Below are 16,267 nucleotides of genomic sequence, written 5' to 3' on the forward strand. Positions count from 1 at the left end.
CCATGCTTTGTTAGTATTTAGATTTATAATCCATAAGTTATTAGTGTAGGTAAATTATTTTCTAAATAAAATAAATACTGCTCCGTAAAGAATGTTATCTGAGATTTTCACACATATTGAAAAATTATTTAAAAGGACAGTTTTACTCTTTATTTATGCACTATATATATTTCTCTAACTAACTAAAAAATAGAAAAGTAAAAGGTAAAAAATGTAATTAAAATTTTGTATTTAAAATATAGCAGGACACCTTTTATAAAAACATAAATAAAATCTTCAATTTAATAATGTGTGAAACAGAAGGAACAAATTTTATATTAATATAAAAATCAACTTTCTTTCTTTTTTTCTTGCCAAATTCTTATTGCATACATGCAATATAAAGGGACTTGAAAACAATTAATGCCATATAAACTAGTCAATCGTCAACTTATTTAATAAAAGTTGACTTCGACTATCCAAAATCCTAACCTCTATTGGGACAGATTCTTCTCTCTCTCTCTCTCTCTTTTTTTTTTTGTCAAACCTCTCTCTCTCTTTTCTTCTTGTCATTAACATTACTAAACTGCCGGTCGAGAACAAATAACTTTAGTAAATTAATAATAGTGATAATAACTAGGCGTGTTTTATTCAATAACTTTGTTTTTTTGTCATCATACCATTGTTAATCTTGTTAGCAAAAAAAAAACATTGTTAATCATAAAAAAAAACTTTATAAAAGAAATATGAAAAGGTCTAAAACATTAAACGTTTTACAAAATTGGTTAAAAATACAAAAAAATAAAAACAAATAATGTTAATATAAGAGAATCTATCGACATTTCCTTATTAAAATGAGATTAATAGAATGACCAAGAAAATCTTTATTTAAAAAAAAGTATTAAGATAGAGTTTTGAAAGAAATAGCGAAAAGAGATACCTGTCTGATCTTCTTCTCTCTCTCCATTGACGACAGACAAAAGAAACAGAAGGAGGGTTGTCTCTTCTCTCCCTAAAAACTCGATCTTTTTTTTTCCTCTTCAGCCAAAACCCTGAGATTTTCCGGAGAATCTGTTTTACACTCGTTTCATTTTCTAAGGTAAATCCCCAAAACCTTTTTCCGTTAAAGTGTAAAAGATTGAATTTTTCTTAAATAGTCTTAAATATTTTTTCCTCAATTCTACGTTTTAAAAAAAAAATATCCGAGCTCAATAATAATTTTGTCGAAATCTGATTTAGAGGATATATCTCTGTTGTTGATTGGTGATTCACATCCTTTTTGTTCTTTATCAGATTCTCGCATGTTTTTAAATCCTCTTTATTTGCTGACCTTGTATTCAATTTATCTGACAGATCTTTTTAAAAAGTTTTTGTCTTGACATGAGTTTACGTTTAATTGACAATGTCACCACTTCTTCTTATAGTGATGCTCCTCTGTTCTCGTCTTCTAAGGAACAAAAACAAATGGGTGCGCAAATTATATACTGTGATGGCTTCGAGGTGGTTCCTCCTCCCCCGGAGATGAACGACCTAATACTCATCGGAAGCGACCAATCCGGCGGCGGCGGCTCAAACTGCGGCGAATCGACTGTAACCACCGAAGAAGACGGGACTATTTTCTCCGGCGATAGTTCACCGGGATGGCGTGAAACCAAGCTTTTCTCTTTCTACTTCGTCAAGCAACCGGCTTACGATGATCTCGACATCAAATCCAAAATCAGTAAAGCTGATTCAGAGATTTATCACTGGAATAAACGGAGAATTGATGTCTACAGTGCTCAGAAATGCCAAAGGGTAAAAGCCTTTTTTTGTTTTGTGTGATGATTACTGTTTCCAAGTTTTGATTTTTTTTTTTGGGTTGTCGTTGGTAGGCTGAGTTGTCGTCTTTGTATGCTCAAATGGAGAGTTTGGTTGCTAGATCGCAAGGACGTAAAGTGGTTTTGGAAGATAAGAAGATGGAGTTTGATTCTCTGCAGGAAGGTCTACGGTGCTCTAGCAGTGATGAACTTGACCATCTTGTAATGCAAACTATTTTTTTTTCTTTCTAAACCCATTTCTTGTATAGTGAAGGTTTTAAAGTGGCCGATTGTTTCATTTTGTGGATGCAGATCTTCACAGCACATTACGTGGTTGAACATGGAAGTGTGAAGGAAGAAGATTGGATGCTTCAAGAGACCGAGAAGCCTGGTGGGATGACTCTAAGTGATGACTCTCTTGCGCAGAAAGAAGCTTCCATACACAGTCTCAAGGTAGGCTCTACTGAAGCTAATGAACTTTAAGGGCTTTTACTATATATATATTGTAATGATGTGTGGTTTCTTTTTTGTTTGACTGGAACATTCAGTTAATGGCTGTGGAAATGAATGAACTAAAGAAGGAGCTTGAAGCTATTGCATGGAACAATCAGCAGTTGAGTGACAAAATAGGACAGATTCAGAACAAGGTCATGGTTCTTGATGCAGAAATGTCATACATACTTGAGCAGAGAGACAAATCATATGAAAAGATTAAGATGCTGAGGATACAGCGAGACAAAGGGGTAAGGTTCTTTTGTCTCTCTGTTAGTTTTGCTTATCGATCTCAAAGATCTAATAACATTTTGGTTTTTCTGGTTGTTAGAACGCTGCGTTTTACCACAGCATTGCTGTTATGAAGAGAGCCAAAGAACTGGCTGCTTCTGGAAACGTTAGAGACCTTGAAGTGTACTCTAGCTCTGAGGTTTGTTTGTTCTCGTCCAGTCTAATTGCAGGATTGATTGAGATTTTAAAGAATCTAATCCTGAGCCTATCTTTTTAATAGGTTGATAGGTTCATGGCTCGTTGGAACAATGACAAGGCTTATAGAGAGGACTACGTGAAAAGAATCTCGCATTCACTCTGTGAAAGACAGCTGAGCCGAGATGGGAGGATTAGAGATCCTGAAAGTGAAGCTCAGGCTGTTCGGGAGAAGCTGCTTAAGACTAGAAAGGAAGGTATGGCGGTTCACAAGATGAACAGAGAAGACTCCAGCTCAAACTCGTCTCAAGATGGGAATGTAATCACTGAAAAGCAAAAGAAAGAAGTGAGGAAGAAGGCGATGGATTTCAACAGGTCAAGTGCTGAGGAGAGTGATGTTATAGACTTGGAGTTCCCGGTGTATGAAAATCCGAAAAAAGGAGAGGTTGATGAAGAAACATTGAAGGAGAAGAAACGAGAAGAGCAGCTAGAGAAAGCTCAGTTAGCTATGGAAAGGAAGAGGAAGCTACAAGAGAAAGCAACTGCTAAAGCTGCTATAAGAGCTCAAAAGGAAGCTGAAAAGAAACTCAAGGCAAGTTACTTACTAATGCTCTTTGTGTCATTATCACTTTCTTATTCATTGGTCTGTTTCTAAATTATTTATTTTGTTTTTCAGGAGTGTGAGAAGAAGGCGAAGAAGAAAGCTGCATCAAACTCTTCTCTTCTCAAATCACAAGAAGCAATCAATGAGCTTGAAAAGGTGAGTACTATAGCAGTCTCAGGGAAAGAGAAGCAGAGATCAATGTTTCCAAAGAGGAGTTTCAGGTACAAACACCGTGCAAGAGGAACCGAAGCTCTTCCTAAAGCTATCCTAAACCGTAGAAAGGCTCAGAGGTATTGGGTTTGGGGACTCTCCTCTGCTGCACTTGCTCTAGTGCTCTTCCTTGTGTTTTTACTATTACGGTGAAAATGAGGAAGGAAAGAGACGGTAAAAAAAAGGTTTTTTGACTTTACCTAATTGGAGAAAGAGAGGTATAGTCAGTGAAGGAGAAGCTGATTCAGGACTTCCAAATATATCTTATAGTTCTTTGGAGTTCTTCATAACCTTGGATGTTAGTTAAATATGTTTCTGTTTGTTTAGAGAGCTATCTGAAAGAAAAAAAACAACAACATAATTTTCAGTAGGAGCATGTGAGAGTCCATGGAGACCTCCAGCTGTCTTTTAAATGAATGGTTGTGGACTGAATCCACTTTATAGTCTCACTATTACATCCCGGATAAACAGTAAACAATCTCAGCAAAACTCAATTTAACATCTGTCAGCAAAAGCTAAATCAAGTCTTCGAATCAAATATATTCCAAACTTTCAAAAGTATAGATAAATGATCAAAATTTTGAAAAGGCAGAAACCAATATCTATTTGCTTTGAAGGGATCCTTTTATCAACAAACAACCTAACCCCCAAGAGGCCAAGAGGCAAGTGTTATATGGTGAGGTGGTAAATCTTTAGTTGGACACTTCAAAATTAAGTTAGACTAATAGGCAAAAGAAAAGGACGAGCGAATCATGAGGTGTATTGGAGACCTTTACTTATTTTATTTTTGTAACATTGGAAATATTGTCGAGCCTTCGAGGCAAATATACAAACATCGGTGTTCCTTTTATTTCGATTACCACTTGATAACAAGTAAATCCAATACGATAAAAAGTTGTTTACATCAATTATTTTGTACTTAACTAAAGTTTAGCTTTAACCGACCAAAGAGAAATAACATGAGACCTCAAAACATAACTATTAATATATTTTGTAAATATATAAATTTAAAATAAATAAATTAACTAATAAATAAAATCACCATAATACTTTTAAATAATTTTAAGAAAGTACATAAAATTAGGTATGATTTAACGAAAAGACAATTTCTTAAGAATCTATACAATTTTGAAAATGAAAACACACTTGTTTACACATTTTTACTACCTATCCAAAACTAATGAAATTTTCCTGTTCATATGTATTTCTCAAATATCTTTAGTGATATTTGAATAATATCTCTCTCTTTTCTAATCTATTTTTGATTGTTGTAATTTCTGGTTTGTCATTTACTATAACTCTTTACTAAGCTTCGCAATGGTTAACTGTCAAATATTCTGAGGATGAGCTAATTGTTGCAAGGGTTAGTATCAAAAGTTGCAATTGTTTATCATTAAATGCTACAATTACAAAAATTACAACGGTTTATCACCATATATTGCAATGATTCATCATTAAAAATTAAACGATTACAGTTATTCACCTAAATGGTTACATAGATTCACTTAAATGGTTACATAGATTCACTTTAATCTCTAGCTATCTTTCTCTATTTTAGTGTAACAATAGAATTACAAATAATAATACATATATCAAACTCATATCATGCTTTTATAGATTTTTAGCATCTCATTTTAATTCATTTTGATCTCATTAGATTGCACAATAGGTTTGTATATTGCAAAGTGTTCATTTGCATATCACAAGGTTTGGATTGCACATTTAAGTAGTTTTGGGCGAAAATCGAGGGTCAATCTATACACTTTAAGACTTTGGGGCTAAACTGAAAAGAAGCAAAAGCCAACGCAACATTCTGCAAATACACGGAGGGCCAAATTGGAACATTAAAAGTATGGGGTTTAATTCAGGAGGTTGTTTCTGTAAAATCGAAAGTCTGGGGCCAGTTTGAAATTATCCAAACGTTCAAGGGCCAAATGGAAAATATTCTCAAATCCACCATTGGAGAGAACGATGCTTTCTCTTCGCCGAATCTGAGGCTGATTCCGACGATGGTGATGGCTGAGAGCATGAAGGACAGTTGAGAAGGCCTGGACGAGAAATCCCGTGGTGGATGGCTTCGACTCAATGACGATGGAATCTTGTCTTGGTGATTTCGCGGTGAGAGAGGAGAGTCCGTCACGGCGGAGGAGCAGAGCAGGACCAAGAGCACGACGGAGGGTCAGACCAAACCGGGTAAAAGATGATTAGGTTTTGTTTATTAAATGTTTAGACCAAACCGGATGAATATTTTAAAAATGTTCGGTTCGATGGTTGTGTATTACAGACTTTTACAGGTTAAGCACATTTCATGAGACAGATTGTACTTCAATAACGATGAATAAAATCTATGTTGGTTAACCAAACCGAAATTGTACGAATATATGGAGTGTTCTAGTAACTCATAATAATGATATAATTAGAGAATAAATGAAATATGACTTTCTAGGATATATCCAACATAAAAATTACACATAAATTGAGGTGATTTCTATTTTAATAGAATAGATTAGTTGTCATCTTGATCAATATGATTTTTTTAAATGGTACATAAGCTCATGAAAATAAATATATATTGTGTAATGACGACTTTTAATTGAATTTCTTAACCGCAGAAGATATTTTATATGGCTAATGTTTCTCAAATAATCTCTTAGAGTCTTTGTAGAAAGACAAAACAAACATATAACTGTGGCATAACATATCAAATATATTGGTTAATTAATATTGTCTTTAGTCAGAAGATATCGTTAGTCTTCTCTGATGGAAGCATGTGTGGTTTAAATAATCGCAGAATTTTTGTTTTGAAGAAAATCTTAACCGTGGAGAAATCTGGTCACGGAATCAACACCATCCTCCTACTAAAACCAAAATACATCACATTTTTCTCCAAGTTACTTTTCTCAGTTCTCACATAGAGAATACTATAGGACATTTTACTGTAGTTCTGAGAACTTGAGAAGTCAAGCAGTTCATGCATGAGTTGTCTCACACCGAAATCTATGCAAACCTCTCACGTTTGGTGACGGCAGATGTGCCACGAAACTCGGTCAGAGTCACATGCCCATCAAGCTTTTGCTTGCATAAGTTCGCTACCAAGAGTACATTCTAATGTTTTCAGTCAACGTGTCGTTCACTTCTCACTTCCACAAATTCGTTGCTTCACTTGAAGCATTACGTTGACTAGTTGCTAAATGTTGACCGGTGGCCTCCGAGGAGCCAGTGTACATTCCGTCGAGCATATGCGATCAATAATAAGTCTCAAAAACATAAAGAAAAAATTTGATCAAAAAAAAAAAAAAAAAAACATAAAGAATTTTTCGCTACTTCAAAGAAAAATATACGATGTGCTCTGTTAAACTGTTCCAAGACAATACGCACATGATATCTTGTAACCTTATACAGTTTGTAACCTATACCTGACAGTCTATTTGCCTATAGCTTCAGCCTCATGTTCTCTCAAATTATTTATTATTTCCACACTGAATTTAATTATCAATAGTATTACAGAGAAATAGAGGGGTTTTATCATCCACTTTTCATTGGGTTTATATCCTACTGTATTGGCCTAAAATGAAACAACTTGCACTTTCAAAGAAACCAAGCTTATACAAACAATTGCTTAATCGTATATCTTTTAAATATGAGTATATATGCAAGAAGTTGTTTTGCTTAATCGCTTTTCATTTTTTTTTTGCTTAATCGTTTTTTAACACGCTTAATCGCTTTTCATTTCTTGATGTTTGAACTTTAATTGACGAAACCTATGCAGCTCTTGGCCATGGGTTAAATCCGACTGTGAGTTCTGAGTTTTTAACATGTTCTCGTTTGTCTCCTCTATTTCATTACATTAGTATCTTCGTGTAAAAAAGTAACTGTAGACTTTTTTCAAAAACTTTACTGTCAAAGACTTGCAGCCGATTAAAATTGGTGGTGGCCACTTGTGTTTGGAACTTTGGATCCTTTTTATGCTGTGGACGCTGGTTAATTATTAGTTAAATATCATCAAACATCTATCAGTTCCAAAAAGAAGATCCAAATCATTTATATTGATAATCAAACTTGGATGTTATTCTTTTGCAGCAGAATTCAGGTACTTGAACATGTGGTTTGAATAAAAATGTGAGGATGGTTTAACCTAGCCTGAAAATATGTTTAATTAGGTAGAATCTAACTACTTAGTGATAATGACAATAAAGCATTTCTTAGCCACTAATATAAGCATTGTTAGCTTACCATGTAAACTTTGAATTTTTCCTTTTCAGTTAATGGTGAATGAATGGTTAATTAATATAGTTAATAGTACAAAATTCAATTTGAAGTAGTATGAATATATTCCAAAGCACATTAGCAACCAAAATAAGTAAAAGGAACGAAAGTAGGAACCGACTGTGGGTTAGGCAGTAAAGATACAGCATCTTCTTTAATGTTTAGTTATTTACATGAGCTCCTTTCTCGCTTTCATAGATAATCACTAATTAATAGTCTTTGTCCCACCATCAAATTATTGCAATTGACTTTCAACCACAGCTATGATGAAATATGATTTGCCTACATTAACCAAGAATGTATCAATATAACCCCAAATCTCGTTTAAACTGATTAGTTAAGTACGCAGACTAGAGAAGAGAAAAAGCTTTATTGAAAATGAACCAAACCGGTATATCGGTATGTACTACTATTTTCCATATACATATATTATGCTTTTTATGGACAATTATATACTAATATTTTAAATCTGGACCGGCCAAACCAAATTAAAGGCAGTAGAAAAAGACTAAGGCCATCTTTAATGATACACAAAAATTTACTATATATTTCATTCTAAAATAGAGTAACTATATTATAAAGTTGAATTTGCTCCAATATTTCACTTTATAATAGAGTTATTCTATAATAGAAAGAAATATAGAATAATGTTATTTTTTTACTCTATACTAATATTTTAAATCTGGACCGGCCAAACCAAATTAAAGGCAGTAGAAATAGACTAAAGCCATCTCCAATGATACACAAAAATTTACTATATATTTCACTCTAAAATAGAGCAACTATATTATAAAGTTGAATTTGCTCCAATGGTTCACTTTATAATAGAGTTACTCTATAATATAATGAAATATAGAGTAATGTTGCTTTTTTACTCTAAATATAGAGTAAAAAAACAACATTACTCTATATTTCACTATATTATAGAGTGAACCATTGGAGTAAATTTAACTCTATAATAGAGTTACTCTATTTTAATGTGAAATATGGAAAAAAAATTTGTGTCCCATTGGATATGCCCTAATGGGAGTATTAGCTCGTTCAACCAAGAGAAACAAACCAATCTTTGGCATTACAAGTGTCCTGACGGTCAGGTGACTTTTAATCTTATATATTAAAATAGAAATCAAAAACTTGATTTATGTGAGATTTTTAAAAAAATGAATCCAATGGACCTATTCATAGAAAATCATGTTACATTTAATATTTAATCTTATCATTTAAATTTTGGACCTACCAGAAATTTTTATTGGACTATCAATAATTGGATTTAAACAATAGATGATCCATTGGATTTATAGATAGTATAAATTAAATAGATATAATTTAATGTCGTAATACTATACCTCTATATGCTAAATATTTAAATATTTGTCGATGTTAACTTTTAAAATTAAAAAGATTTTTTTTTAAATAACAAAAATCATATTATCTAACAATGATTAATATTTACTACTTTAAACCAATGAAAACAAAATTTAAACTATATAGTTTATTTTAAAAATTAAACACAAACTAAATGTTTAATAAATCTATGAAGCGAAAAGTTTAATTTTTTTAAAATTTTATAAATTTGTGAAATGTTACAATATCTTTGAATATGACAATAAAACAATATTTTACCAATCTTTATATATATAGTTACGATTTTAATAATGAAAAAATAATTCAAAAATATATATAGAAGAAGATACAAATACATGTGAAAGTTTGAAACAATCTATTCAATGAAAAATATATAATAAACTTATTATGTTTTAAAAATTAATAGACACATATATATTATAATATATACCAATTTAGAATTGAAAATAAAATATTTATATAAAAATAAATAAAATCAAAATTTGGTGCGGTTACGGAGACGGAGATCTAGTTTATATATTATCATTAGGGTTTGCGGCTCAATACATGCACGCCTGTCGCATCCTTCTTTTTCCTCCGTTTCTATAAAAAGGCCAGTCTAAATTGAAACTTGCACAAAATATTTTCGTTAGAATTAGGAAAGAAATGTTGAGTAGACTGATTCTAATTGAAATGAACAAGAAAATTTCTCTAAATTAGCCAAAAGTCTACTTATGTGAACGAGTCGTAGAGGAAGAAAACAAAATCCAAATAATTGTGCCGTCTATATTTATGTATACGTTATTCAAACGTCGACTACTTCATTATTTATTTTATTATCACTTATGCTATCTCTATCTTTTCTTGTGACTGTATCATGGTCTTATATATCTACCAGAATTTTTAGTTGAAAAAGTATGCAATATCGCACACATATAGATAGTCCACTAAGAGAAAGAACTTGAAGTTTCTTTCATTTGTAATCACAAATAAAAATTTGATACGTCGATGTCACACTCACACGCATACATTATGTGCAAACACAATATAGGTGTATGTGTACTACTTTGATTGGCATGTGAAACATTTCCTAGATACGATAGTCCTATATATTGATATCTGTATCATGTATGGCATGCATATAAAGATATAACTTTGATAATTACGTCAGCGGAGAGGAACATTATGAATGAATATCTCTTTTTTTTTTTGCAAAAGGAAAAGGCATTTATGTTGTCAACTTTTTGTCACTCTTTTTTTCTTGATATATCAAATATAATTTGTTGTTTTTTTGAAAAAAAATATAATTCGTTGTTCCATAAAGTTTTGGATTTCTAATAATCTATTCAATTATGCGAGCACTCTCTTAATAATGTGTAAATTTTAATATAAGGGCCTAATAAAGACAAAGTTCACTTCTTTCATTTAATCTACAAATTTTTTTCCTTTATGCACTATGGTCTATGGCAGACAAATTCAAAGTAAGAATTTCAAAACCGCCTAATAAAACATATTCCCTTCGTTTTTTAATATAAGTCATTTTAGAAAAAAATTTATGTTCTAAATTATATGACGTTTTCGGTTTTTTATGTAAAATTTATTAACACTTAATATTATATGACCAATGATAATATATATTTTATTTTATTATTGATTAATTTGTGATTAGATAAATAATTAATGATTTTTTTGTTTTAAAAATATAAAAAATTAATGATTTTCTTAACCTATGCGTATAAATCTAAAAATGAGAGAGTATTTTGATTCCCCTGGGCACAAATCCTCATGTCAACTTTCATTTGTCTATATTTTTTAATCGCAATAGTTTTATTTAGCATAAAGAAAGATTCCAAATTAAATAAAAACAACCAATCCAACTTCTTTTATAATCCCAAAACCTCAAGAGGAGACTCCATTTTTTAGTTTCATCATCATCTTCTCTTTCACTCAAACCCACACAGAAGACTTCTAGTTATATAGAGACTTTGGTGAACTTCTAAAAAGTTTAACAAACATCAATGGAGACCACAACGAAACCAAACCCATCTTCCACTACTTCATCATCAGCTTCCTCTTCCATTATCAATGGATCTCTACATCACCACATCATCACCAGATCTGATCATTACCCAACAACTTTCGTTCAAGCAGACACTTCCACTTTCAAACAAGTCGTCCAGATGCTAACCGGCACCTCCTCCCCGAGATCCCCAGACTCGCCGCGTCCTCCTCCGTCTCCTTCCGGCAAGAGTACTTTCGTTATTCCACCGGTCAAAACGACGCAGCCGAAGAAACACTCGGGAAACAAACTCTACGAGAGGAGATCGAACAACAGCAGCCTCAAGAACAGCCTCATGATTAACACACTCATGATCGGCGGCGGAAACGGTGCCGGAAGCCCAAGATTCTCGCCGAGAAACCAGGAGATTCTGTCGCCTAGCTGTCTTGACTTCCCGAAGCTAGCACTGAACAGCCCCGTGACGCCGCTGAAACACGGTGGCGACGGGAACGACGGTGACCCTTTCGACAGGATGTCGCCATTGTCGGAGGAAGAGAGAGCGATCTCGGAGAAAGGTTATTACTTGCATAGGTCGCCTATTTCAACTCCGAGGGAATCGGAGCCGCAGCTTTTGCCGCTGTTTCCTGTTACTTCTCCGAGAGTATCGGCTGCTTCACCGGATTATTCAACTTCTTGAGGAGAGAGAGAATGTTCATAAAATTTACTGCCACTGTTATTTTCTTTTTTTAACTCTCGTTTTTAATCCTTACTTTGTTTTTACTATGTTACCAAAAATATGTCAATTTAAATTTTAAATAAAGAATATGAAGGATATTAAAAGTCAAAGATAAGAAGACGCTCGGTTAGACCATGATTAACCCATAATCTCATTTGGGTTTTTTATTTATTATTTTAGTAATTAAAACTAATTAGAAACTTTAGTTAAGTACTGCCTTAATTTTGGGTCTCCAATGGTAGTATCATATTTTGGGTTTCTTAATTTTTTTCGTTCTATGCATTGAAACCTTGTGATCCAAGAAAATTACATCAACAACACATCCATTAGCTCTAGGCACTAAAGCACATTGTGACTTGACTATTCTAACACTTATGTTTTATCTGAGACAAAGAAAAGATCATAGTTGTAAAATCAGTTTTCCCCTGAAAACTTTTCCCACAAGTGATCCCAGTGACATCAACATTACTAAACCACCACGAGCTATCAATCACTTATGACGCTCTGAAATGATCCAACACAGGCATCGTCATTCTGCAATGCTTCTGTCCTTTTTTGCTTCCTCTAAAGGCTTTTGCAGAAGAATAAACTATGATCTGCAAGTTTTCAATACAAACAATGTGGTTACAGTCCACTGCTTTTAACACAGTTCCCATGAAAAGCAGAGTTAGAATCAATGAGTTACCTTCTCTTTGACAGCTAGGAGCAGCGTCAAGCACAAGAAGCAGCCTCGTCCGACGCCATAGAGAGTGCGATCTTGCCTCTTCAAAGCATAAACAACATCCATAAAATTAACTTTAGACCCCTGGTGGTTATAAAACATACAGAAAGGAAGACAAGCAAGATGTGACATCAGATTGAAACATCGCATTACACTCTTACAAAATCAAGTGAATGATTTGACGAATTCAAAACCTTGGTTTAGAAGTGATCCAGTGATCCATAGCTTCAGGTTAGGCAAGTTCAAGCTCTGTTTGAAACATGTCCCTTGTAACCAGGAAACAAGCAAACTCGGTAATTAGTAAACGTATGTCTCGATCGGACTTGCACAAACCAGAAAAAAAAAGCAAAGCGACGACTGCTAAAATCCTTTTCGGCTTCAGGATCTCCTGAATCGGAAGAAGGAGACTCCGATGAGCCAACGGGGTTGCTGTAATCCTCTCCGGAACCACCTGTTTCGGTTCTATCTCCACTGGGAGCAGTATCGGCGAGATTAAGCAGCTCGGGAGCTCTATGGCAATCGTCGAGCAGATTCTGCAACGTCTTCCGCTTGACACGAATACTATCCAAATCGACGGTATCATGATTCGAGCTCGAGACGAAGACGACGATTGATTGATTCTTCTTCAGCCTTTTTCCTCTTTTTTTGTTTGATTTCAACCGACGGGAATTGGAAAAAAAAAAGAGTTGTGAAAGAGATGAAAGAGCAGAGAGGTGACACGTATACAATAAGAAGCGTTTCTTATGTAACTTGTTTAAGATACGTTGCTTAAAGTAATTTCTATTTTTCATTTATTTTTAATCCTAATTAAATTAAGAACCCACCTAAGAACCTAGCGATAATGATGGTCTTTAAAACATAAGCACAATTTACAATTAAGATAAAAGATATTTCATATTAAAAATGAAAAACATAATTAACAATCTGAAGAGCGACTTATTATTAAAAGGATTTTTAACGTTAAAACCCCTCAACTAAGTTTGTTTTGGGTAAAAACCCTCAAACTAAATATTTAACGAAAAAACCATCAAACTAACTTTATTTAATGAATTAAACCCTATTAGGTCATAATTATCATTACTAGCGGTAGATCTTTAGTTTAGAGGTTTCTACATTATAGTTGAGGGGTTTTACCATTAAAATAAAAAAAATCAAAAAAATTCAAAATTTTATAATATTATCTAAAAGTTAGTAACTTAAATTTTCAGAATTAGCATTTTTAACTTTTTTTTTAAATATATGAGTTTGATGTGTTTTTAACATAAACATTATATATGTATAAATTAAAAATGTAAAAACCCAGAAAATATAATAAAAATTATCTACATATTTATTATTACATTTTTATTAGAAAAGATATAATTTTTTTATTATATTTTCTTGTTTTTTACTTTTTAATATTTTAGTAATTTTATTACAGGTAAATATTTAGATGATTTTTATTATATTTTTGGGTTTTCTACATTTTTAATTTATACATATATAACATTTATGTTAAAAACACATCAAATTCATATATTTACAAAAAAAATTAAAAATGCTAATTTTAAAAATTTAAGTAACTAATTTTTAGATAATATTATAAAATTTTGATTTTTTTTTTTTTAGATTTTTAATGGTAAAACTCCTCGACTATGTTTACTTAATGTAGAAAGCCCTAAACTAAAGATTTACCGGTAGTAATGGTAATTATGACCTGGTAGGGTTTAATTCATTAAATAAAGTTAGTTTGAAGGTTTTTTCGTTAAATACTTAGTTTGTGGGTTTTTACCCAAAACAAACTTAGTTGACGGGTTTTAATGTTAAAAATCCTTATTAAAACTAAAACTTGAAGGAAGTTGATGTTTATAGATTAAGATAGTAAGTAGTAAATTTTGACCCAAAAAAAAGTAAGTGGTAAATGTAAGGGCCTAAAGGGTTTGTCTTTTGCTATTTTTGTTTTGTCAACAGAGATTTGTCTTTAGCTAATTTGACTAGTAATACGTTGCATCATCAACTTATATATAAGTTATCATGTGATGATTTTCTTCATTATCTCCTAAATTTATTCGTCATCTAAAGATAAGTTGATTACTAGTTAAAAATTTCAAATAAACAATTTATAAAAGTTTATCACTTATTAAATTGTCAAAGCTAACTTCGAGTATCAAGATTACAAACAGAGGGAGTTTGCTTATGCTGCTGACCCATAACTTCATATAGGCCAAGGAACAAAGAAAGAAACCAAACACAATCGACAAAGCATTTACTGTTGCCAAATGTATCTTCATCATCCTTCTCTATTATTGATTTTGATTTTTTCGCTTTATCATAGCCGAGGAGATGGAGTAACAGGCTTCTTACGGTAGTCATAAACTCCCATTCCTCGTTTTCTTCCTAATCTTCCAGCATCAACGTACTGTACAAGAAGAGGACAGGGAGCGTATTTAGAGTCCCCAAGTCCCTGATGCAGCACTTTCATTATCGACAAGCACACGTCTAGACCGATTAAATCCGCTAACTCCAGAGGCCCCATCGGCTGGTTTGTGCCGTGTTTCATCCCGCTGTCAATGTCCTCCTTAGTAGCCACCCCTGTGTAAAGTGTGTGGAACGCTTCATTGATCATCGGCATGAGGATCCTGTTCACGATGAAGCCCGCGTAGTCTTGTGAGCACACTGTTGTCTTCCCAAACCTTTCAGCTAGTGCTTTTGTAGCAATAAAGGTCTCTTCTGAGGTATCAGCGCCGCGAATGATCTCAACCAGTTTCATTATTGGAGGAGGGTTCATAAAGTGCATTCCAATGACCTGTAGACGAAGAATGAAACACACACTTTAGACAATGCTTGGAACGATACTTATCAACAATAAGATAGAAAATCAAGACGAGTATTGAACCTGGCTAGGTCTTTGTGTTGCGGAAGCAAGACGAGTAATGGAGATGGAACTTGTGTTAGAAGCTAGAATCGCAGAACTCTTGGCTATGCCATCTAAATCCTTGAACAGTTTCTTCTTAATGTCTTCGGACTCCAAAATGGCTTCCACGATGATATCAGCAGAACGCAGATCTTGGAGGTTGGATGTTAAACGTAGACGACGCATAGCATCATCACCCACTTCCTGCAATGCACAAATCACTCTCGCGTTAATTGGTTATCACTTTAACTGTCCTTTATCCTGAAATACACTCTTTTGTCTGAACACGCTATCATAAGAACAGCTCCAAACAGGATCGTGAAGTAGCTTAAGAAGCTATACGCGTGATCTAAATCAATAAAGCAACTAACTTTATCCGAAGAACACATTGTACACCGATCTATCTTTGGCTCTGACAACTATCTCAGCGGCAGAACAGAGCATCCTGTATAATTGTAAATCTAGATTCCAAGGAGAAGAGTTGATTTCTTTTAAGGAATAACGATCAAAATCTTGCCTTGGATATTACGCCTTTGGAGACAAAACGATTGAGGGAGGAGGAGATAGATGCGGTGGCTCGAGAGAGCGCATCACGATCAGCGTCCATGATCCAAACGTCAAGGCCGTTCGTGGCGGCGAGCTGCGCGATTCCTGAACCCATCTGACCAGCACCCACTACTCCGACGCACTTTATCTCCGCCATTTTCGAAGGTAGTCTCTTTGCAAATTCCACCGAAAGAGATAAACTTTGCCAGCTTTGATTTCGTAAGAACTCTAATGGGCCGGACACAATTAGAATGG

General features: G+C 33.5%; 3 protein-coding genes and 1 long non-coding RNA gene across 5 annotated transcripts; 2 read left to right on the top strand and 2 right to left on the bottom strand.

Annotated features, from left to right (window-relative positions):
* The first annotated feature begins 837 nt into the window (after positions 1-837).
* Positions 838-3,956, top strand: LOC106397071 (proton pump-interactor 2). Of its 2 annotated transcripts, XM_013837620.3 has the most exons (8): positions 838-1,078; positions 1,404-1,773; positions 1,851-1,997; positions 2,088-2,228; positions 2,324-2,518; positions 2,599-2,697; positions 2,779-3,285; positions 3,370-3,956. In XM_013837620.3, exons 2-8 carry the CDS (start codon positions 1,444-1,446, stop codon positions 3,658-3,660), a joined length of 1,710 nt encoding a protein of 569 aa, XP_013693074.2. In that variant the 5' UTR covers positions 838-1,078; positions 1,404-1,443; the 3' UTR covers positions 3,661-3,956. The 2 variants fall into 2 exon arrangements, with proteins under 2 accessions (XP_013693074.2, XP_048612979.1); XM_048757022.1 differs by lacking the exon at positions 838-1,078 and having other exon boundaries at positions 1,301-1,773.
* Positions 3,957-10,912: 6,956 nt separating this feature from the next.
* On the top strand, positions 10,913-11,962 carry LOC106397216 (VQ motif-containing protein 19-like). Its single transcript, XM_013837800.3, has one exon. It carries the CDS (start codon positions 11,136-11,138, stop codon positions 11,811-11,813), a length of 678 nt encoding a protein of 225 aa, XP_013693254.1. The 5' UTR covers positions 10,913-11,135; the 3' UTR covers positions 11,814-11,962.
* Positions 11,963-12,101: 139 nt separating this feature from the next.
* On the bottom strand, positions 12,102-12,816 carry LOC106399505. Its single transcript, XR_007323535.1, has 2 exons — positions 12,538-12,816; positions 12,102-12,448 (listed from the first exon to the last, which is right to left on the bottom strand). It is a non-coding gene; the product is annotated as an uncharacterized LOC106399505 (long non-coding RNA).
* Positions 12,817-14,671: 1,855 nt separating this feature from the next.
* LOC106402238 (3-hydroxybutyryl-CoA dehydrogenase) lies at positions 14,672-16,235 on the bottom strand. The gene is made up of 3 exons (XM_013842932.3): positions 15,984-16,235; positions 15,449-15,670; positions 14,672-15,358 (listed from the first exon to the last, which is right to left on the bottom strand). The coding sequence occupies exons 1-3, from the start codon at positions 16,167-16,169 to the stop codon at positions 14,882-14,884; spliced, it is 885 nt and encodes a 294-aa protein (XP_013698386.1). The 5' UTR covers positions 16,170-16,235; the 3' UTR covers positions 14,672-14,881.
* Between the last annotated feature and the right edge of the window lie 32 nt (positions 16,236-16,267).

Source organism: Brassica napus, chromosome C5 (assembly GCF_020379485.1).
Source record: "Brassica napus cultivar Da-Ae chromosome C5, Da-Ae, whole genome shotgun sequence".
In the NCBI taxonomy this organism is placed as follows: domain Eukaryota; kingdom Viridiplantae; phylum Streptophyta; class Magnoliopsida; order Brassicales; family Brassicaceae; genus Brassica; species Brassica napus.

Coding starts and splice junctions, on each gene's coding strand:
- LOC106397071 (XM_048757022.1), top strand. CDS start 1,360: ATGAGTTTACGTTTAATTGACAATGTCACCACTTCTTCTTATAGTGAT. Junction 2,519..2,598: donor GGATACAGCGAGACAAAGGG/GTAAGGTTCTTT, acceptor TCTGGTTGTTAG/AACGCTGCGTTTTACCACAG. Junction 2,698..2,778: donor AAGTGTACTCTAGCTCTGAG/GTTTGTTTGTTC, acceptor TCTTTTTAATAG/GTTGATAGGTTCATGGCTCG.
- LOC106397216 (XM_013837800.3), top strand. CDS start 11,136: ATGGAGACCACAACGAAACCAAACCCATCTTCCACTACTTCATCATCA.
- LOC106402238 (XM_013842932.3), bottom strand. CDS start 16,169: ATGGCGGAGATAAAGTGCGTCGGAGTAGTGGGTGCTGGTCAGATGGGT. Junction 15,671..15,983: donor CCAAAGGCGTAATATCCAAG/GCAAGATTTTGA, acceptor TGTGCATTGCAG/GAAGTGGGTGATGATGCTAT. Junction 15,359..15,448: donor CAACACAAAGACCTAGCCAG/GTTCAATACTCG, acceptor CTTCGTCTACAG/GTCATTGGAATGCACTTTAT.